This window comes from Salvelinus alpinus, chromosome 2 (genome assembly GCF_045679555.1).
Source record: "Salvelinus alpinus chromosome 2, SLU_Salpinus.1, whole genome shotgun sequence".
Lineage (NCBI taxonomy): Eukaryota > Metazoa > Chordata > Actinopteri > Salmoniformes > Salmonidae > Salvelinus > Salvelinus alpinus.
The window spans coordinates 78,758,311-78,781,115 of record NC_092087.1 but is presented as its reverse complement, the minus strand read 5'-3'; the positions used below and the strand labels follow the sequence as shown (position 1 = coordinate 78,781,115).

The following is a 22,805-nucleotide window of genomic DNA, read 5'->3' as shown; positions in this document are numbered from 1 at the left end:
AAAGTAGTGGGATGAGGTGGTGGATTTGGGGGGATAGTGTATAGGTGCAGTGTTAGGTGGTGCAATTTAAGATTTTCCCATTCCCCTTTTCTTTATTTTAGGACCAATGTGTAATCCGCATTGCGAAAGGCAGGTAGCCTATAGATTAGAGTGTTGTGACAGTTATGGAAAGGTCCCTGGTTCGAATACCCAAACTGACAATGTGAAACATTTCTATGTGACCTTGAGCAAGGTACACCCCACACATGGCCCCAATATGCAACACAGCGTCAAGTCTATTATGAATTCAGAAGATTTAAAAAAGATGAATATATTAAAAGATTTTATTATTTTCATTATTATTCCATGCTTATGTATTTTATGTCTTTTGAATTTGAAAGACATACCGGCTCATTTTCCTCGAAGCCCACACATGGCCCATGTTTTCCCTTTGAGGACCCCAGCCAAATAATGGTAATTCAATGCAACAAAAAAAGCTAACAATTTAGAATGGGCTGAAGATGGACCAGCCTATCAAGCATTTGTCAGAACTCTTCCATGGCCAGTCAGCTGTATATGTCTTATAATGTGTCCTCTTACTGTTATTCCTGATGTGAAATAAAAACAACAATTCATAATAGATGGGCCTCCTGTGTCTTTGTTGCTCAATATCCATCCATTGTTTTATTGTTTCTTATAAATTGAGTGTTTTTAATTTGGTTTTTGATTAGATTGTTTGCTGAAAATATGTTAAAATTTTGATCGCTAAACTATTTAGCCTTGGTATAGCCCAAAAGAGGGTCGCTTTTTTTTACCCAGCTCTTTTTATTATTTGGTACATCCCATTTGCTGACCTGTACACACAAGATGGCAGCTTCGTTGGAAGAAGAATTTGAAGATGCGCCCGATGTGGAGCCTTTAGAACCAACATTGAAAAACATTATAGAGCAGAAATCTCTGAAATGGATATTTGTTGGAGGCAAAGGTGGCGTTGGCAAAACAACATGCAGGTAGGTCGATGCAAAATAGTGCTTTGTCACTATTAGCTAACGTCACTAGCAAAATGAATGGCCTAGCCAAGTTCAATACCGCAAGCCCGACGTTCAATTAATGTTTCTTTATTGACAGTCATTTACCATCAGCGTAGCTCTTATTTCAGTGGGAACACAGTGAGCTAACGTTAGCTAGTTAATTATATGGTTAGCTAAAATGACAACAATAGCTAGCCAGTTAGCAACTGTAGCTAATTAGTTAGCTAGCTGTCAAATTCATAAGACTGTCATTACTTACTACGTTAGCTAGCAATCCAGCTGAGTTTTAAACAATCTTTTACATTAACAGCAGACATCCGGTTAGCAAACTCCTCTATCTATTTAACGTTATCTAGCTAACTAGTTTTAGCTAGACACTACCATCAACTCAACATAGACCATCACTTTCAAACACCAATTTCAAAGTTCGGTGGTTAAATTTGTCAGTTTCATGTGAAGCTGATTTTTATTTAATTGAGAAGACATCATGTTTCTAATGTAGTAATGTATACATACGTAAACAATGTTTCTAACTGAAGGGTTGAAAATGGTAACTGTCTGTCTTGTTTGTCTGTATCAGTGTTCATGTCTGTGGTCATATCTGTCTGTGCGTGCTCATGGCATTTCTGTCTATGTGTGCTAATGTCTGTCCTTTGCCCCAACAGCTGCAGTCTGGCTGTACAGCTGGCTGCGGTGCGTGACAGCGTGCTCATCATCTCCACTGACCCGGCACACAACATCTCAGATGCCTTTGACCAGAAGTTCTCAAAGGTGCCCACAAAAGTCAAGGGCTACGAGAACCTCTTCGCTATGGTATGTCAGCATTAGACCCAGTCTCTCTGCCCCAGTTTTTTCTGTCTACACTACAGACTGGTGATGTCGCTCTCAGCAGTATGCACTCTCTTACTAGGTTTTGAGAATGAGTAGAGGCAAAGAGCTGGTTTGTCAGACTACCTCCTCACCGTCAATATATTCATAGAAGTCGACTTAGGAGCTTATGTTGACTTGAGGGTGACATTCAGCAAGCTTTGTTTGGAGAATGACACAAGCAAGACTGTAAACTCTTGATTCACACAATAGTTTGTGTTTCACATACACAATAGAAATAGACAATCTAGCCATCAGTATAAAAAAAAAAGTCCTGCAAGCAAAGTCTGTTTTTCCCTAAGATGGAGATTTTCTCTTTCCTCCTGTGTCTTGCCCCGACCTCTGCTCTGTCTGTGTTGTGTTGTCTGTCTGTGTTGTGTTGTCTGTCTGTGTTGTGTTGTGTTGTCTGTGGTGTGTGTGTGTGCTCCTGCAGGAGATTGATCCCAGCCTGGGTGTGGCGGAGCTCCCAGATGAGTTCTTTGAAGAGGACAACATGCTGAGTATGGGCAAGAAGATGATGCAGGAGGCCATGAGTGCCTTCCCCGGCATCGACGAGGCCATGAGCTACGCAGAGGTCATGAGGTATGGAGACACACACACAGAGGTCATGAAGTCAACACTTAATGGCTCTCCACGTAGTTATTGATACACATTATGCTTTGAGTGTTTTTAAAAGTTCTTTAAATTCAGTCAATCATTGGTTATGTTCAGTTTCTGTGATAGAATGCACCATATCCATGGATGATAGTGTTGCTGTTGGTCTGTACTTGTGGTGGTAGAAATTAGTTGGGCTGCTATTATTGGGCATTATTGTCACCCGAATCAAATTCATACATCTGGGTTAGCTTAACCCTTTTCCTACAATTTCCAGGGCCATAATTTAAAAAGTCCCCATCAAAATCCATCCTTTTAAATTAAATATGTTTTTTTGCATGGGCTGAGTCTCAATCCACCACATCCGTCTATATTGCCCTTCCGCACTTGGTGAAAGGTGGCAGAGCTAGAGCGGTGTTTGTCAGACCATTAGACATCCCGAAAATCGGTCTTCTCACGAATATGTCTGGTGTCCGAACCGTTTGGCCTACAAACCGAGACTCTCACGAACACGATGGTGTTCTCCATTTTGCTCTACGACCCCCACAAGCATCACGGGACTCATCTGAAGTCATTACTGCCTCTTCTACCTGTAGCGTCCAAACAGTTTGGGCTACACACTAATATGACCACTCTGTAGAAAGGTGAGTCTCTCACAAACACATACATGTCTCTAGGACGCTCACAAGACTCGTATGAAGATCCCCTGTACGGGATTAAAAAAAATGTTTATTGCCTAAAATAAAAATTGATCTTTCTTATATCTCTCTGCTATAGGACAGACACTTCAGAACAAACATCCTTAGTATAGTCAAAATAATGATCTGTTCCAAGTAGTGGATCTGTCATTCAATACGTTTAATAGCAGTAATGCCAAATTCAATGTTTCATCAAATCTTTTTTGTATATATATTTTTTTGATACCAGGGTTTCCTAAATCAAATGTTATTTGTCACATACACATGGTTAGCAGATGCTGATGTGAGTGTAGCAAAATGCTTGTGCTTCTAGTTCCCGACAGTGCAGTAATATCTAACAAGTAATCTAACAATTTCACAAGAACTACCTTATACACACAATGTAAGGGGATGAATATGTACATACAAATATATGGATGAGTGATGGCCGTGCGGCATAGGCAAGATGCAGTAGATGGTATCGAGTACAGTATATACATGAGATGAGTAATGTAGGGTGTGTAATCATAATATAAAGTGGCATTGTTTAAAGTGACTAGTGATACATTTATTACATCCAATTATTAATTATTAAAGCGGCTAGAGATTTGAGGCAGTATGTTGGCAGCAACCACTCAATGTTAGTGATGGCTGTTTAACAGTCTGATGGCCTTGAGATAGAAGCTGTTTTTCAGTCTCTCGGTCCCAGCTTTGATGCACTAGTCTAGTTTCTTGGGGGGTGGGGTTCTACTAAGCTAACATATAGATTTGTTTTAAGATGGTTACACCAAGGATCATTTAGCTATTTGAATTTGAAGACCCTTTAAGGCAGGGTTTCCCAAACAGTTTTATTTTTTACTCTAACATTACACAGCTGATTCAAAGCTTGATGATTAGTTGATTATTTGAATCAGTTGTGTAGTTCCAGGGCAAAAAAACTAAACCGTTTGGGAAACCCTGCCTTAAGGGGTCTTAAAATTCATAATCAAATAGCTAAATGATCCTTGGTGTGAACATCTTAAAACAAATCTATATGTTAGCTTAGTAGAACACCCTCCCCCCCCAGCTTAGAAACTAGAGGGTTAACAAGGTTATATTGAAAAGAGTCATACTCTTTTCATCTCCGTTCAGGTTAGTGAAAGGCATGAACTTCTCTGTGGTGGTGTTCGACACTGCCCCCACTGGCCACACGCTACGTCTGCTCAACTTCCCCACCATAGTGGAGAGAGGCCTGGGACGACTCATGCAGATCAAGAACCAGATCAGCCCCTTCATCTCACAGGTAAGGCCTACTAGCCCTAAACCAGATCAGCCCCTTCATCTCACAGGTAAGGCCTACTAGCCCTAAACCAGATCAGCCCCTTCATCTCACAGGTAAGGCCTACTAGCCCTAAACCAGATCAGCCCCTTCATCTCACAGGTAAGGCCTACTAGCCCTAAACCAGATCAGCCCCTTCATCTCACAGGTAAGGCCTACTAGTCCTAAACCAGATCAGCCCCTTCATCTCACAGATAAGGCCTACTAGCCCTAAACCAGATCAGCCCCTTCATCTCACAGGTAAGGCCTACTGACTGTTGATTTATTTCTGTGTTAAGCATGAAGCTCTAGTTGCTCTGTTTTTATTGACCAGAGTTGCTGTCTGTGTCGGTAGCATCAGTTCTCTTATTGTTGCCACTTGTGCATGATCCTTTTCTCTAGTTCTCGCTCACTCTTTCTCCCCCGTAGATGTGTAACATGCTGGGTCTGGGAGACATGAACGCAGACCAGCTGGCCTCTAAGCTGGAGGAGACCCTACCAGTCATCCGCTCTGTCAGTGAGCAGTTCAAAGACCCTGTAAGTCAGACCATCACCGACCCATTTAGAAACCTAGATCTCCATAACAATGCTTCACCTAACATCTTCGCTCTAGGAAAACATTGTGGTGTGTATGCAGTGTATATACACCTGCATTATGTTCATTTGATTGATAACCACTCTACTTCACTATGTGGAGTTATTTGAGTATTGTGTGTTAATTACAGTTTTTGGAGTCCGTATAGTGACTATGTCTCTACTTGTGTTTGACGCCTCTCTCCGCCCCTCCCCACACTCCCTCATAGGAACAAACAACGTTTATCTGTGTGTGCATCGCCGAGTTCCTGTCCTTGTACGAGACGGAGCGCCTGATCCAGGAGCTGGCCAAGTGTCACATCGACACGCACAACATTATCGTCAACCAGCTGGTGTTCCCCGACTCAGACCGGCCATGCAAGATGTGCGAGGCCCGCCACAAGATCCAGTCCAAGTACCTGGACCAGGTAAAGCACGGCATAAGTAGTCTTCATGTTGTCAATGTCAGTTGTCTGTCACCACGTGCCATGCCCCTACAATGGTGTCCTAATCCCTAAAATTATGTCCTCACCTTTATTCTCTGTCCCAGATGGAGGATCTATATGAAGATTTCCACATAATCAAGTTACCGCTACTGCCCCACGAGGTACGGGGGGCCGAAAAAGTCAACACCTTCTCAATGCAACTCCTGGAGCCCTACATCCCCCCTACCAAGTGATTGACCTCTGACTCCCAGTCGCAGTCTGAACTCACCATCTCCGTCCCCCTTGACCCCAGCCTCACTCCTGCATTACAGCAACCCAGCAAGAACATCCCCATCCTCTTCATCTTCAGGAACCTAAACCACTACAGCAAGAACGACACACTCACACACACACACACAACAGGGGGAGGACAACACAGAACACAAGGACACACAACCACCTGTTCCTGTTGTAGGCCTACAGTCTAAAAGAGAAAGGAGGATCCACATGTGATTTATCTCCTCTCACTTTTCTCTATCATTCTATCTATACCATTCTCTCCATGATATCTCACCAGGGAAAGGATGAACTATTCCTAAAGAATTTAACTTTTCCCAGAGGAACACTCAAGGCCACCCCCTTTCTCCTCTCCTCCTCCCTCCTCTTTTTCCTTCCATATTCCAGCCTCAGTAATGTTCAAGTGAAACTATCCTTAATGGCTAAGTTTGGTGTCTGGTGCCGCTGCTGTGTTTTTCAGTATAAAACAGCTTTGAGACGATCGACTGCATCTTTGGTTTTTACCATGTGATTTAATTAGACTGTATCTGTTTGGTTTGCGTCTGAAATCGCACCCTATTCCCTGTATAGTGCATTATTGCCACACATTTTGACCAGGGCCCTGGTCAAAAGTAGTGCACTATATATAGGGAATAGGGTGCCATTTTGGATGCACATTCTGACTTCTTAATGCCCTCCATTGTGGGAATGGAGAATAATATGAGTGGTGGGAAAGTTTTGTCTGTTTTGGATGAAGGTGGGTGTGTGATGCAGGGTGAGGACTTACTACCCCAGGGTGAATAGTCACTATGAAGAGGGATATAGGCCTAGAGGGAAGGGTAATGGATTTAATATCATGTTATATTTTTGTCCCACCAATCCCATCAGTCCACTGACCAGCCTTAGAAGGGCATTTGAATACTTGAGTAATAATAGCATGGACATACTTAACTACATTATTTGACCAAAATGTTGTTCTCACGCACCACATGTTTATGGTGTAAATAGCATGTCCCCACTTACATTTAGTTCAGTTCTTGGATGAAGAAATTATATTTATTGATCACTGAGCAGTGTCATTCATCTATAATCTACAGTGTCAGATGGCTACTTGTAATTATTTTATGCCAATTTCAATGTTTTTCCTACTCTGATTATAATAGGAGGCCACTGAAGCAGTCTTTGTATAAAGCTTTTAAAGTGCTACTTTTCCCTCTAGCCTGGTTGAACCAGACTGAATGCTGCACTCACCATCGACTACCATTGAGTGCAGTGTTCAGTCTGGGGGGGAGGACATAGCCTGGTTTAACCAATCTCTTTCTCCCTGGCTGTGTAGGAAATGGCAGCCCTGGTCAAAAGTAGTGCATTATATAGGGAATGGGGTGCCATTTCAGACACACCCTGTCTGTTGTGTAGAGGGCTCTATTCGGGTACACAGCGTGATGCTAGTTGGCTACTTGGCTTAATGAATGCCTTATTAGTGCATTATAATATACAATTGATTACTGAATGTTGATTGGTCCCCTGTTGAAGGAAAGGTTGGTTCATTATTTAGCTCCTATTTGGATGTCATTCAGTGTGGGATTTGTGTTGCCTGCATTAGTGCACAGCTTCTTTCTTTCTCATCCACAGGCAAAATGTCCCAATAGCTGTCAATTTGACTTGCCATCAAGATATTCACTCACCAAAAGTGGTCATTATACTACCAACTATAGCCCCATAATCTCTGCATCAGCAACACAAGTCTTGGAAGGGTCCTTTTGATTTGATTTTGTCCGTGCAATGTTATTAATGCTTCAAGTTATGCATATTTTTCCCCCCCTAGGCAATTATGTTAAACTTACAAAATAAAACACAAACATGCCTAATTCGCAGGGATATTTTTTGGTTACGTGTTTTTATTAACACAGCTTTCATAACCAAATAATGTTACGAACTACAATACAGACACTGTGATTGGGTTCCAAGTAGCCCCTAACTAGACTCTTGGACGCAGGCGACCCCAAGACGCAGCCGGGACACGCATGGATGGTCTGCGGTACAACATGCCTTGTTGAACAACAGATTCGTCTTGACAGGTCCTGACTTTGTGGGTGACTTCTACGCTCAGAACCTGCAAACAACAAGCCTCCTGTTGAGCTGACACAGTGTTTTGTAGAATTCATTCAAATGTGTCAATGGACTGGGAAAAAACGCTTGCCTCGATCAAAAAAACTAATATAATGCACCATAAACTATTTCTAATATATGCACAATTTAATAAATATTACCGTACTGTTACATGGTTTAGTCATTTTTATATCAGTGGCAGTCTATGACTATTTCCTGTTTTCTAATACTTTTTTTCCCTTCTAGTTTTTACGCACTTGCGTTTTTGACATTGTGTAGCTCTCGGCAGGCTGTCGCTTGTGGTCCATCACCGATTTAAAATGCACTGTGCAGAAGCTCGCTCTCCCAGTAGGGGGCATGTACTAACGAGCTCCGTCTCCCTCCAATGTTTGGGATTTGCCCCGGGGCGCTCTAACCACTGAGCGCACTGCTGAGGCTCCAGCATCCAAGGATTACCCTCTACTGCTGCCTTTTTTTACTGTATGATGTATCGGCTGAATGGGTTACCAACGATGGACGTAGAATGGTTAGTAGAGAATATTAAAGTTGTACAGATGTATTAGGCTATGGAATATGTAAGGGCTTTGATCGTGCGCAGCAATAATGCTAAGCGCGGAGATTGTTGATTAACCTGAACCTGCAAACATCCCAAAGATCCACTCACTGCACAACAGTAGACTAGAGGTAATACCATTTGTTTCATACTGTCCTAAATTTGTCCGTCGAACTAGATGTTTTCATGGACTTTTACGCAAAGTCTAAATGTGTTGTGTTCTGGTGAGGTGTGGGTGGATGGGAAGGGAAAGCTCTGGACACAATTCTGCAGTTGTCTGCTTAATGCTGTCGTCTGGACTCATACATAAGTATATTTGCCTCTCCTCGTCATGCTTTGAGCAAACTCGCAAAAACAATGCATTGTACAAATTGTACATGTTAATATTTTCAAAATACTAAAATTTCATTTAATAAACATTGTACACCAATACACTAATAATGTTCTTATAAGTTCTAAATATGTATTTGAGTGTACTATTGCACTACTATACCCGAGGCATACAAATGAGGCAACATCGCCATTCCTGACGTGACTGGACAGGTAACAAAATGAACGATAGCTAAATGAAATACAAAAACGTCACATTTCACAACATACCTGCATGGAATGGATACAAATGCAAGGCAAACGTTCATGCTGCCGCCTGGACTGTCATACATAAGTATATTTGCCTGACAAAAGACAGTGCAGAATTCCCGGGAGAAAATCGTCAGAAAACTCACGCTGTCTGTACCTGAAAGAGACCCTCTCCCGCACCCAAAGCCAACGGTAGCTGGGCTAACCTTGCAAATTTGCAATCAAAGTTGCTCTCGAAAAGTATCCCCATTCACGCTAATATATATTCCTACTAACAGTAGTGGAACAACACTAAATCAATGATGATATATATTTTTTTTGTTGTGTACATTTGTGAACTCTTGCTAACATGTGCATTCAAAATAAACATAAACACATACCTCTCCTCATCACGCTTTGACCAAACTGAGGCGTAAACGCATGGTTTTCGTAGATGACATCACAACATCAACACAATTTAGAAAATAAATACAATGATATAGTTCACTCTTGAAAGCAGTGTAATACATCTGAAAATAACCATAAAATAATACATGAAAAATAAATATATGGGATTTTCGTTGAAATACATAAAGTATATTTTACACCTGTTACATAAACAAAACTGTATAGGTAGTATTTGTGGAGGGTTAGACATGGGTTTTCTTTCCATTTCCCTTGATAAATAGAAAGAAAACTAACACAATATATGTTTTCCGAGATATAGTATTTTTTTTAATATGATAGAATAACTGATAGATGACATCATGACGGTCACCTACACCGCGCAAGTTGCCAATGCGCGCTTCTGCGGGTTCTCCAAACTGCTCCTAGCCTGGAGGGGAAGCATCTACAAGGTCTTATGGAAGGAGTTCCTTGCTTTCTTCGCCATGTACACTGGCATCAGTGTCACTTACAGGTATGAGAGCCTTTGGCTACCAAGTTTATATAATTATTTTAACTTTCCATTACTATTTGAAGATTTCAATTTGTTTTAATTGGTCCACATTATTATGTAACTTTTACCTCTTCAGATTCTTCCTCTTTGATGACCAGAAGAGGTATTTTGAAAAACTGGCAATTTACTGCAACCACTATGCCAGTCTCATCCCCATGTCTTTTGTGCTAGGTGGGCAATATTACTAAATCAATAACACAGATTCTATTCGAATATTCTTATATTCTAATATTCTTCTATTATATAAGAAAATACCACTATTCATTACAGAACCATTTGCTGCTGTTTTCCAGGTTTTTACGTGACACTGGTGGTGAACCGCTGGTGGAATCAGTACACCTGCATTCCATTACCTGACCGCCTGATGTGCGTGCTCTCGGGCGGCCTGCAGGGCGTGGACGAGCACGGGCGGCTGCTGCGACGCACCATGATGCGATATGCAAGTTTGTCCGCGTTACTGATTTTGCGCTCGGTCAGCACTGCAGTGTTCAAACGCTTCCCGACCATGGACCACGTCGTGGAAGCAGGTAAATGTGTCATTCAGATGCAGCTAAGATATTGCATTTGAGGAAAAATTGCGCTTTGCAGATTTTCAGAATTCAAACACAAGAAAGTACAGTGTACATCTGGATACACCATACCCCTTGCAGTTTTGTCCGACATCCTGTGTCTTCCAAACACATACCTATAGTTAATGTAGCGGTCTAGCGGAGGTGAGTCGGACTCACGCTCTGGTGGAGTCGGACTCACGCTCTGGTGATGAGGTAGCCCTGCCTGCAACTTTAATCAGTGTTACCCTCGGTCCAATTTCCTCTTGGCCTAATTAAGACATTGGGTTTCAAAGCAGGACATGGGGGTTCAGACCCCACCTGTGACAGATACACTCCCCTCTCCTCAGGGTTCATGACCAGGGAGGAGCGGAAGAAGTTTGAGAGCCTCAAGTCCCCCTATAACAAGTACTGGATGCCCTGTGTGTGGTTCACTAACCTGGCCGCCCTGGCCCGCTGTGAGGGCAGGATTAAGGACGACAGCACCCTCAAACTAGTGCTGGAGGTAGTCTACAATACAACACACATAAAGCGACATAGTGATAAACCACATAATGTCAATAGTTATATGACATGAATCAGCTGTACCCGACTTACATACTGACTGAACCTTACACAAAAACAATATATTCAACAAAAACAATAACTTACATTTGTATGCTTGTCTGTTTATGTCTGCAGGAGCTCAATCATTTCAGAGGGAACTGCAGTATGCTTTTCCATTACGACATGATCAGTGTTCCCCTGGTCTACACTCAGGTTTGTGTGTGTGTGTGTGTGTGTGTATATGTGCATGCAGGTGATTGTATGTGCAATCATTGTAGAATTTTCTCAGTCGGCATCACTCATTTGGTGTCCTATGTTCTCGTCTCCACCATCCCTATAGGTGGTGACTCTGGCCGTGTACAGTTTTTTCTTCGTGTGTCTGATAGGACGTCAGTTCCTGGACCCCACACAGGGTTACCTGGGTCATGACCTGGACCTGTACGTCCCCATCTTCACTATGCTACAGTTCTTCTTCTACGCTGGCTGGCTCAAGGTCAGTGGAAATTCATTATTGTGTTCTCTAGGTAGCAAATGGAAGAAAACCAGACTGAAACAGGGAGAGGCTAGCAAAAACAAACATATTTTTATTTATTTCCGTTGCAAAATGTTTTAAAACATTTCCTTTGCATGCCCCAACGAACATGACCATTTTTTTTTTATGTTTTTCAGGTAGCAGAGCAGTTGATAAACCCATTTGGAGAGGACGATGATGACTTTGAGACCAACTGGCTGATAGACAGGAACTTCCAGGTTTATATTGAATCACATGTATTGCTGCCCTTCTCACAACCCCCCATTGTTATCTTAGATGTAATATATGCATGTATATGTAGTGGGGTAATTCTTCATATATATGATATTATAAATACATCACATGCAACCCATAATAAGACTAAGCAATTAGCCCATTAAATGAATTAAATGACTCCATAATATAGATAGCAATATGCAAGACCATGGTTAAACCATGTGCTATCAAGTATTATGCATTTAGATGACTAAGATCAAGGAATGGTCATATAAGCAAATATCAAAGCAAGTATTATTTAATAACTTTGTAAAATGAATGGATTCACATACAACGCATAAAGCTTAAGCTACAAGGCAATACTGACATTAACAAAGCATTAGTCTAGGCATATAGATCCAGTGGTGGACAAAGTACCCAATTGTCATACTTGAGTAAAAGTAAAGATACCCTCATAGAGAATGACTCAAGTAAAAGTGAAAGTCACCCAGTAAAATACTACTTGAGTAAAAGTCTAAAAGTATAAATCATTTTAGAAATCCTTATATTAAGCAAACCAGACAGCACCATTTTCTTGTTTGTTTTTTAATTTATGGATAGCCAGGGGCACACTCCAACGCTCAGACATAATTTACAATCTAAGCGTGGGTGTTTAGTAAGTCCACCAGATGGCAGTAGAGATGACCAGGGATGTTCTCTTGATAAGTGTGTGAATTTAACCATTTTCCTGTCCTGCTAAGGAGCATTCACTACTTTTGGGAGTCAGGGAAAATGTATGGAGTAAAAAGTAATTATTTTCTTTAGGAATGTAGTGAAGTAAAATTTGTCAAAAATATAAATAGTAAAGAATGTACAGATACCCACAAAACGACTTAAGTAGTACTTTAAAGTATTCTTGAGAGGACCATAAAACCCCTTTGCACAGAGTAAGTTAGAGTTCACCCTGTACAGATACAAGTTACCACAGAGATCATCCACTGAACAAAAATATCAATGCAACATGCAACAATTTTTAAGATTTTACTGAGTTACATTTCATAAAAGGAAATCTGTCAATTGAAATAAATTCATTAGGCCCTAAATCTATGGATTTCACATGACTGAGAATACAGATACCTTTAAAAAAAGGTAGGGATGTGGATCAGAAAGCCAGTCAGTATCTGGTGTGACCACCATTTGCCTCATGCAGCACGACACATCTCCTTCTCATAGAGTTGATCAGGCTGTTGATTGTGGCCTGTGGAATGTTGTCCCACTCCTCTTCAATGGCTGTGCGAAGTTCCTGGATATTAACGGGAACTGGAATGTCCTGTCGTACACGTCGACCCAGAGCATCCCAAACATGCTCAATAAGTGACACGTCTGGTGACTATGCAGGCCGTGGGAAATTTTCAGCTTCCAGGTATTGTGTACAGATCCTTGCGAAATGGGGCCCTGCGTTATTATGCTGAAACATGAGGTGATGGCGGCGGATGAAGGGCACGACCATGGGTATCTCACGGTATCTCTGTGCATTCAAATTGCCATCGATAAAATGCAATTGTATTCATTGTCCGTAGCTTATGCCTGCCCATACCATAACCCCACCGCAACCATTGGGCACTCTGTTCACAACGTTGACATCAGCAAACCGTTCGCCCACACAACGCTGCCAGGTACAGTTGAAACCGGGATTCATCCGTGAAGAGCACACTTCTCCAGCATGCCAGTGGTCATCGAAGGTGAGCATTTGCCCACTGAAGTCGGTTACGACGCCGAACTGCAGTCAGGTCAAGACCCTGGCGAGGTCGACGAGCGCGCAGATGAGCTCCCCTGAAATGGTTTCTGACAGTTTGTGCAGAAATGATTTTGGTTGTGCAAACCATTGGAGGCTCCTGAGGGGCGGATGGCTCATAATAATGGCTGGAACGGAGCGAATGGAATGGCATCAAACACATGGAAACCATGTTTGATGTATTTGGTACCATTCCACCTATTCCACTCCAGCCACTACCATGAGCCCGTCCTCCCCAATTAAGGTGCCACCAACCTCTTGTGGTGCAAACCCACAGTTTCATCAATTATCCGGGTGGCTGGTCTCAGACGATCCCTCAGGTGAAAAAGCCGGATGTGGAGGTCCTGGGCTGGCGTGGTTACACGTGATCTGCGGTTCTGAGGCCGGTTGGACGTACTGCAAAATTATCTTAAACAACTTTGGAGTCGACTTATGGTAGCGAAATGAACATGAAATTATTTGGCAACAGCTCTGGTGGACATTCCTGCAGTCAGCATGCCAATTGCATCTCCCTCAAAACTTGAGACATCTCTGGCATTGTGTTGTGTGACAAAACTGCACATTTTAGAGTGGTCAGCACAAGGTGCACCTGTGTAATGATCCTGCTGTTTAATCAGCTTCTTGATATGCCACACCTGTCAGGTGGATGGATTATCTTGGAAAAGGTTAAATGCTCACTAATAGGGTTGTCAACAAATTTGTGCACAAAATTTGAGAGAAGTAAGCTTTCTGTGCATATGGAAAATTTGGGGGATCTTTTATTTCAGCTCATTAAACATGGGACCAACACTTTATATGTTGCGTTTATATTTTTGCTCAATATACATACATATAGATAGCTTCAGAGTCCTCTTTAGGGTACAAGTTTCAGACAGATACCAGACATGGATACTATAGCTTTATTTTATCACTCATTCAATAGTCAGTCCTCTGGATACCGTAACAGAGATACATTTTGGCCCCTCAGAGGGGAAGGGCTGGCTAGTCCTTGAGCATTGTCCTTTAGGCTTTCCTTGTGTTACTGGCCATTTGCTATGCAGCTCCAGGTGACAGAGAGCCAATAAATTAGGGCCGAGCTTACACGTGTACATGAGTGGGATAAGTACTTTTGAAACATTCAAAGTGAGAGAAAAAATGGTGGGGTGAAAGGAAACTTCAACAGAAGAGTTTCTTGGAACTTCCCTCATCTGAAACTGAAGAGGTAGTGTTTGTGTTTCCTCAGGTCTCCATGATGGCAGTTGATGAGATGTACGGGGATCTTCCCATCATGGAAAGAGACCGATATTGGAACGACTCTAACCCCCGTCCTCCCTACACTGCAGCAACTCTATTCAGGCTGCGCAAACCCTCCTTCCAGGGCTCCACCTTCGACATGGCGTGAGTCTCTATTCTATTCTATTCTATTCTATTTTATGAGGCAAGTGCAATACATTTCTACAATACACCTCAAATATGTGTTCACCTTGTTGCAAGCAAGGATATTCTGTATGTGTGTCTTACAAGTCCAAAGATGATTAGTTGTATGTTTCTAACCTTGCTAACACTTCTGTATGGCCCTAAGGGCATTATTCAAGTAGTTGTAGTGATTTGAATTGAGTCTGTCCCCTCCAGGATTCCCAAAGAGGAGATGCACTTCGCGCCCCTGGCGGATATCACTGAGAACGTGGCGTCTGAGGGTGGGGGTCACCACCCCAACATGGCCCTGTTCAACCGGCTCCTCTTCACCGCCCCGTCCCCCACGGGACTCATTGGAGGGGCGCTGCGTCGCACCTCCGCCCAGCTCCAAAGGTTCCGCCGTCCCTCCGGGATGTACCCGCCCTCGTTCAGTGACGAAGAGGGTGAGGACGAGGATGATGAAGGTGGGAAGACTTTGGGGCCGTCTGGGGGGTCGCTGCCGTCTGTTTTGGGTCACGATACTCAGAGTACCATATGTAGTTGTGGAGGGGTGTTTAATGCTAGGACCCCCCTCATGGAGGTACAGTTTGGGGTTGGGGTGGAGAGATGTGGGGACGCCCTTCAAAGCCAGGAAGAGATTATGGAAGAAGATGAGGAAGAAGAAGAGGATGAGGGGAACACCCAGAAGGGGGCAGAGAAAGAGAAGATGGAGGAAGGGAACACTGAGGTGACAGGAGATATTCAAAGCCGCATGCTACTGCTCCCATCACCCCTCCAGCCTTCCAGAGACCGAGGCCAAACATCCATCAGACAACCCCAGGATAAGACACCCAGACCAGCCTCGACAACCCCCTCCAGCCCCCTAGCCCCCAGCATCATCCACCCCCGTTCCACAGCCTGCTCCACCCGAGACCTTTTCATCTCTGAACCAATCACAGAGCAGAGCACAGTGATCCCCGCCATTCCCAAGCCGCCCATTGGTGGAGCCAAGATGTCTTTCCTCACCGTGCCGTCCTACAGAGCCCCACAGCGTCATAGGAGCGTCAGCATGGGGTCAGAGTCCCCATTGGCTCCGAAACTACAAACTGCACCCTGTTTTAACCAAAATTAGTGCACTACTTAGGGAATAGGATGCCATTTCAGAATCGGACTATGAGTAAGGGAGAACATGCACACTTCTGTCCAACTGGGACCAACACACCACACTGAAAAGCTAGGTCATATGTCACTGTAGTATGTTCATGAAAAATCCCTGGTCTATAGATCATCTGCATGAAGTTCATCCTACTGAACAATCCACCCAGATGCTGCAAGGTTGGGCTACTGCTTTCACTGTGTTCACCAATCTTACACTGTACATTTACTTTAGATGAATGATTTTTCACCTTGTTACGTTGTTATGAATTATACTGAGGTAAATAAAAAGAAAAGACAAATCTTTCTTGCCATAGTTCCATTTCTGTTGCTATGAGACACAATAGCTTGGGATGACAGCAGATATGTGAGACAATACAGTCAAATTAAATCTGGAGAAAATGAGCGCTATACTGTAAGTCATGTTGATATTTTATTCGAAGCGCAAAAATCCATTGGCAACACATTGTAATAGTGATAGTCCTTTACTGTCCTATCTATTCCTTTTACTTTTAGATTCAAACTGAGATGGACAAAAAACGAACACCAAATACCATTTGACCAGCAGGTGGCGCCAATGTTACACAAAATAGTTTTTTTAACATCCAAGATTTTTTTAAACAGCCACAAAAATCCCATCAACATCCTCTTCCAACGTTCCTTGTCCATCCAGTGTCAATCCCACCATCCTCAACAGAGGGACCTCTCCCTCCATCTCTCCCTCCTATCTGGGCTGTAGCTTGGGAGAGAGCCCCATGCCTCTCCTGCTCCTGGCCTGGGTGGACTGCCTCTGCTGGGCCAGGAAGGACTGGGCTTGGCCTGGAGGTCTGTAAGAGCCCTCAGACAGCCTCAGCTCCTGCTGCTGGAGAGTCACACACTGGAGGGGATGCATAAAAACTAATTTCTCATTCAAACAGTAGAGTCGGCTCACTTTTCCAACTTTTTGCATTTGAAATGAGACCCTATACCCTATATAGTGGACTAGTTTTGGGGTAATGCACTATATAGGGAATAGGTTACTATTTAGGACATAAACAACAGTAAACATTCTCACACACCCACCATACTGTACCAGTCTCTAATAGTGAGCTTTTCCTCTTGGTCTTGTCTGGACATGATCCTCTCATGTGAGTCCTGTAACATCAACAGATAGAGTAACATCAATATATTTTTTAGAGGCTATATAATTAAGAGCATTGGGTGGTGCATTAAGGATTTGCCACAGACGATGGCGTATGACAAACATAGTTCTGAAATCAGGCCAAACACTCACTTCTTTGACAGCTGTCATGATGACGTCACAGGAAGTAGTCTCCTCTTCAGTCATCATCGTCTAACTGTATCACAACGATGCCCATAAGACATCAGCACTCCAACCAAACCACCAAAATAGGGCCACTGACTGACCACTAGCCAAACAGCAACATCTAGCCAGAGAAATTGTATCACATTAACAGTCAAATCAAATCAAATTGTATTGGTCACATACCCTCGTAAAACTGACTATCCGACCGATCCTCAACTTCGGCGATGTCATTTACAAAATAGCTTCCAATACTCTACTCAGCAAACTGGATGCAGTCTATCACAGTGCCATCCGTTTTGTCACCAAAGCCCCTTATACCACCCACTACTGTGGCTGACCCTCGCTACATATTCATAGCGAGGGCCAGCTAGGTAAAGCTCCGCCTTATCTCAGCTCACTGGTCACGATAACAACACCACCCGTAGCACACGCTCCAGCAGGTATATCTCACTGGTCGTCCCCAAAGCCAACACCTACTTTGGCCGCCTTTCCTTCCAGTTCTCTGCTGCCAATGACTGGAACGAATTGCAAAATTTGCTGAAGCTGGAGACTTATATTTCCCTCACTAACTTTAAACATCTGCTATCTGAGCAGCTAACCGATCGCTGCAGCTGTACATAGTCTATCTGTAAATAGCCCACCCAATCTACCTACCTCATCCCCATATTGTTTTTATTTACTTTTCTGCTCTTTTGCACACCAGTATCACTACTTGCACATCATCATCTGCTCATCTATCACTCCAGTGTTAATTTGCTAAACTGTAATTATTTCGCTACTATGGCCTATTTATTGCCTTACCTCCTCACGCCATTTGCCCACACTATATATAAACGTTCTTTTTTTTCTATTGTGTTATTGACTGTACGCTTGTTTATTCCATGTGAAACTCTGTGTTGTTTTTTGTGTCGCACTGCTTTACTTCATCTTGGCCAGGTCGCAGTTGTAAATGAGAACTTGTTCTCAACTGGCCTACCTGGTTAAATAAAGGTGAAATAAAAGAATAAAAAATGTTATTGCAGGTGTAGCAAAATGCTTGTGTTCCTAGCTCCAACAGTCCAACAATCAGCAACCCTTCTAATCAAACCACCTTCTAACCAAAATAATTAGTTGCGAATCTAAACACTGATCAACACACCGACCTAACAGCTTGCAAGCCACTGCCCAGCCCCTCTCTTCAACCAAACTACTTTCTAGCCAAAATATAACCACAACGCCAAACACTAATAAACACACCAACCTTACATCCAGCCAGGCGCTGCCCCTCTCTGCTCTCTCTTCAGCCCAGCCTGGTCTCATCCACATGGGGGGAGAGGCCCTGGCTGGTTTTGTTCAGGGTGAGAGACAATGGGGAGGTAGGCTTTAGTAGTCTGGCTCTTCCCTGTGGCCACATATGCTTTACTGCTGATCTGGGCACATTCAATGTTGTACGTCCACATTCAGATGGTCACAGGGGGGATTTGTAGGTCAGCACCAGAAAGCAAGCATCCTGTTTAGATGGTGTACTTGTACATCAAGCTGTCTCATGCTACAGAAACAGGCGGTAGGCTCCTGCTATATGGGCTGTTCTGACACAGGAACAAGCCTTACTTGTCCAAGACTTACTTACCAGAAAGCATGCTGGGTAAAATCTACAATCAAGTAACAGGTAATGATTATTGTATTATTGTACTATTTACTATACGGGTACATGAATGAAATATGGCCATATCAAAAAAACACCAGAAATGTACAGGGAAATCTCTCAGTAGTGATGGCACACAAAGCCAAGGATTTGTTGATGGTAAGAAGTCTGTAGGCTGGCTACCCTGTCCCTAATCTCTCGTGGACAGACTACATAACATTATTGAGGATGCGATCAAATTACTCAATATTTTAGTTCTAGGTTAACCTAGATTACCCTGTGCCCATGACAGGGTATGCAGATCAGTCATATCCTTGGCGAGAAAAAGGGCCCCCTCTGTTTGAATCGTTGATGCAAAGTCCCAAACATGACCTAAAGAGCAGTGGTTTACATCCATACATCAGCTTCCCCCGTCAGAATTCAATGTCATTAGGTTAATTGTTGACGTACATGTAAAAATGCCCCATCCTCCGCCAACTCTATCTCCCACTATAGGTGATTTCCAATGATTTCTCCCTGGCAAGCTGTGACCGTATTATCCTTTCCGCGAGCCCCTGTAAGTTCAATGGAACCACTGACTGGCCCCAAAAGGTCAACACTTATTTTGTTTAGGTACATGCACATCTTCTTACTGCAAACTCTGGCTTCAGCACTATAGGGGATTTCCAATGCATTCTCCCGGACCACCTGGGACCGTTTAGTACGTCCCATGACCTTTCCTTCACAGAGGCGGTTCAATCAAGTTCAAGCTCTTTTCAATGTGCGTGTGTGTGAGGGGTGTGGTTATGGTTGAGTTTCCGTCATTAGGCGATAACCACACAGAACTTTCAGAGAATTCTGTGGTTGAGTCAAAAAATGATAGAATAGACTTTCTCTGGAATAGGACTGGCGTTGAGGTCAACATGAGGCGTGTTTACTGACAAACGTACAACTCTCACACCCTTTACATACCTTTGAAGTTCATGTTTGAATGTCTCTGGTCTAGTGGTGTGGTTATGAAGTGACTCCCCACAACTTTGTGTGTGACTGTGTGAGTATGTACATTTACCTTGTGTGTGGGAAAACTGAGAGAGAGAGAGAGAGAGACAGAGAGAGAGAGACAGAGACAGACAGACAGACAGACAGACAGACAGAGACAGAGAGAGAGAGAGAGAGAGAGAGAGAGAGAGAGAGAGAGAGAGAGAGAGAGAGAGAGAGAGAGAGAGAGAGAGAGAGAGAGAGAGAGAGAGAGAGAGAGAGAGAGAGAGAGAGAGAGAGAGAGAGAGAGTTTCTTGGAACTCCATGATCTCATCTGAATATGTTTATTCTCTTAGGAGAGAGAAACACAAGAGTGTGTGTGTGTGTGTGTGTGTGTGTGTGTGTGTGTGTGTGTGTGTGTGTGTGTGTGTGTGTGTGTGTGTGTGTGTGTGTGTGTGTGTGTGTGTGTGTGTGTGTGTGTGTGTGTGTGTGTGTGTGTGTGTGTTTGTGAAAACACTCCAAAAAACGCACACCGTCAATTCCTGTCAGCTTAGATGAGGAGTAAACATCTGTTGCGAAACCTTCCTCCCACAGAAAGAGCTATTGCCTTTAGCCTTGATAGAAGATAGGAGAGACATTGTGGACAGTGACAGTCATACGCTGAATAACAAAACAACAAACATCACTTTCTCTGCTGCTATTATTCAAATTATTATTAACGCTAGCATCAGCAAATTTTGATATTAAATATTGTGTTAGTTTACCCCACTTTTTGTCTACTTCCAATCTGTAGCCTGATTCAGCATCAAGCTGGCAAGATCAGGATGGTCCAACGAGGCTAATCTATCTGTTTCAAATGTTTTCTCTGCTACTCTCAGCATTAGAACAAACTGAACATTGCGTTATCTTACACTACAGTTTTATCAGGTATCCCTTCGTCAGTTGTTTTTGGTATTGCTGTTCTGGCTTACGGTAAAATGAGCAGTGCCGTGAGCTGACACTAGAGGGCAAAGTTGAACTAATTATAATAATATTTTTTTTTATAGTGCTTTTCAATTCAAGTAACAAAGTGCTTCATATCATAAAATAATCGAATAAAAGTGCTAACAAAGAAACAAAGGCAGGAGGAAGTAACATTTAAAAGATAGCTAATTAAAGTCATAGATAGCTAATCAAAAGATTTCTCATTAATAGCATACAAATAATACTAACTTTAACTAGGATACCGTACTTCAATAACAGGTACAGTGAGCGATACTGTGCTCCAGTCAAGACTGAAACTATCCTCAAACACTCATACTACTGTACAAACAGTGGCAAAATATGATCCACCATTTTGAGCAACGCCAGCTTACTCCACTAGTGTTCCACTTGTGTCTGAGACAGCTAAATGTAAAAGAGCATAATAGATTGTATAGACTTACAATCTAATCCATCTGAGTTGTTGTTTACTATAGAAACAGATTTACACACAACAACCGAGCTGTTTACCTAGCTAGCTCAGAACGTGCAGAACACACGTACACACCAAGGTCGTGCCCCAAATAGCACCCTGTTCCCTATAGAGTGCACTACCTTTGACCCGCCCCAATAGGGAATAGGGTGCCATTTGGGACGTAGACTAACTCTGTCCCCACATAAATACACTTCAGCTCCCTCTGGAGAGTGAGCAAATACTCCCTTGACTCCATGCCAGTCTCCATGCCAGTCCTATGTTTGCTGTACCACTCTGCCAGCCCATGTCTGTCACTGCTCCAGTAGGCACACCTGTGTGTGTGTGTGTGTGTGCACGTAGATGTGTGTGTGTGTGGGCGTGTATGTTCTGCCATCTGGGCACTCCCTACCTCACACTCACCCCACTTCCTGTCTCACACACCCTACCCAGCCTTCTCCAGGAACAGCCAGTACAGGACTGCAGGACCTGTCTGTCTGGTTATGTGGACAAACAAAGTCAGTCAGTGGTCTACTCACAGAGACATACTGTATTTACAGTAGATAGACGGATGGGGAGAGATCGTGACTGAGACCAAGACAGAAACCGAGACCAAGACAGAGACCAAGACCGAGACCAAGACAGAGACCAAGACAGAGACCAAGACAGAGACCAAGACCGAGACCAAGACAGAGACCAAGACAGAGATCAAGACAGAGACCAAGACAGAGATCAAGACAGAGATCAAGACAGAGACCAAGACCGAGACCGAGACAGAGACCGAGACCGAGACAGAGACAGAGACAGAGACAGAGACCGAGACCAAGACAGAGACCAAGACAGAGACCAAGACAGAGGCCAAGACAGAGACCAAGACAGAGACCAAGACAGAGACCAAGACAGAGATCAAGACAGAGACCAAGACAGAGACCAAGACAGAGACAGAGACCGAGACAGAGACCGAGACCGAGACAGAGACCGAGACAGAGACAGAGACAGAGACCGAGAGCGAGACCAAGACAGAGACCAAGACAGAGATCAAGACAGAGACCAAGACAGAGACCGAGACAGAGACCGAGACCGAGACCGAGACCGAGACCGAGACCGAGACAGAGACAGAGACCGAGACCGAGACAGAGACCAAGACAGAGGCCAAGACAGAGGCCAAGACAGAGACCAAGACAGAGACCAAGACAGAGGCCAAGACAGAGACCAAGACAGAGACCAAGACAGAGATCAAGACAGAGACCAAGACAGAGGCCAAGACAGAGGCCAAGACAGAGACCAAGACAGAGACCAAGACAGAGGCCAAGACAGAGACCAAGACAGAGACCAAGACAGAGACCAAGACAGAGACCAAGACAGAGGCCAAGACAGAGACCAAGACAGAGACCAAGACAGAGATCAAGACAGAGACCAAGACAGAGGCCAAGACAGAGACCAA

At 43.4% G+C, this 22,805-nt stretch overlaps 3 protein-coding genes across 10 annotated transcripts; 2 read left to right on the top strand and 1 right to left on the bottom strand.

Moving 5' to 3' along the window:
• Positions 1 to 783: 783 nt before the first annotated feature.
• get3 (guided entry of tail-anchored proteins factor 3, ATPase) lies at positions 784 to 7,597 on the top strand. Its single transcript, XM_071351068.1, has 7 exons — positions 784 to 989; positions 1,676 to 1,823; positions 2,311 to 2,459; positions 4,280 to 4,430; positions 4,875 to 4,982; positions 5,249 to 5,446; positions 5,569 to 7,597. Exons 1-7 carry the CDS (start codon positions 847 to 849, stop codon positions 5,695 to 5,697), a joined length of 1,026 nt encoding a protein of 341 aa, XP_071207169.1. The 5' UTR covers positions 784 to 846; the 3' UTR covers positions 5,698 to 7,597.
• A 531-nt stretch (positions 7,598 to 8,128) lies between these two features.
• Positions 8,129 to 16,344, top strand: LOC139544194 (bestrophin-2a-like). Of its 4 annotated transcripts, none has more exons than XM_071351056.1 (10): positions 8,129 to 8,354; positions 9,699 to 9,858; positions 9,974 to 10,068; positions 10,191 to 10,424; positions 10,796 to 10,950; positions 11,127 to 11,204; positions 11,332 to 11,484; positions 11,661 to 11,741; positions 14,736 to 14,890; positions 15,125 to 16,344. In XM_071351056.1, exons 2-10 carry the CDS (start codon positions 9,707 to 9,709, stop codon positions 16,017 to 16,019), a joined length of 1,998 nt encoding a protein of 665 aa, XP_071207157.1. In that variant the 5' UTR covers positions 8,129 to 8,354; positions 9,699 to 9,706; the 3' UTR covers positions 16,020 to 16,344. The 4 variants fall into 4 exon arrangements, with proteins under 4 accessions (XP_071207157.1, XP_071207123.1, XP_071207134.1 ...); XM_071351022.1 differs by having other exon boundaries at positions 9,687 to 9,858; XM_071351033.1 differs by having other exon boundaries at positions 9,667 to 9,858.
• Positions 16,345 to 16,462: 118 nt separating this feature from the next.
• Positions 16,463 to 19,974, bottom strand: LOC139544210 (protein Hook homolog 2-like). 5 transcript variants are annotated; one of them, XM_071351115.1, is made up of 4 exons: positions 18,594 to 19,974; positions 17,316 to 17,379; positions 17,105 to 17,176; positions 16,463 to 16,919 (listed from the first exon to the last, which is right to left on the bottom strand). In XM_071351115.1, the coding sequence occupies exons 2-4, from the start codon at positions 17,370 to 17,372 to the stop codon at positions 16,767 to 16,769; spliced, it is 282 nt and encodes a 93-aa protein (XP_071207216.1). In that variant the 5' UTR covers positions 17,373 to 17,379; positions 18,594 to 19,974; the 3' UTR covers positions 16,463 to 16,766. The 5 variants fall into 5 exon arrangements, with proteins under 5 accessions (XP_071207216.1, XP_071207189.1, XP_071207180.1 ...); XM_071351088.1 differs by having other exon boundaries at positions 17,316 to 17,469; positions 18,589 to 19,433; XM_071351079.1 differs by having other exon boundaries at positions 18,589 to 19,427.
• Positions 19,975 to 22,805: the final 2,831 nt, after the last annotated feature.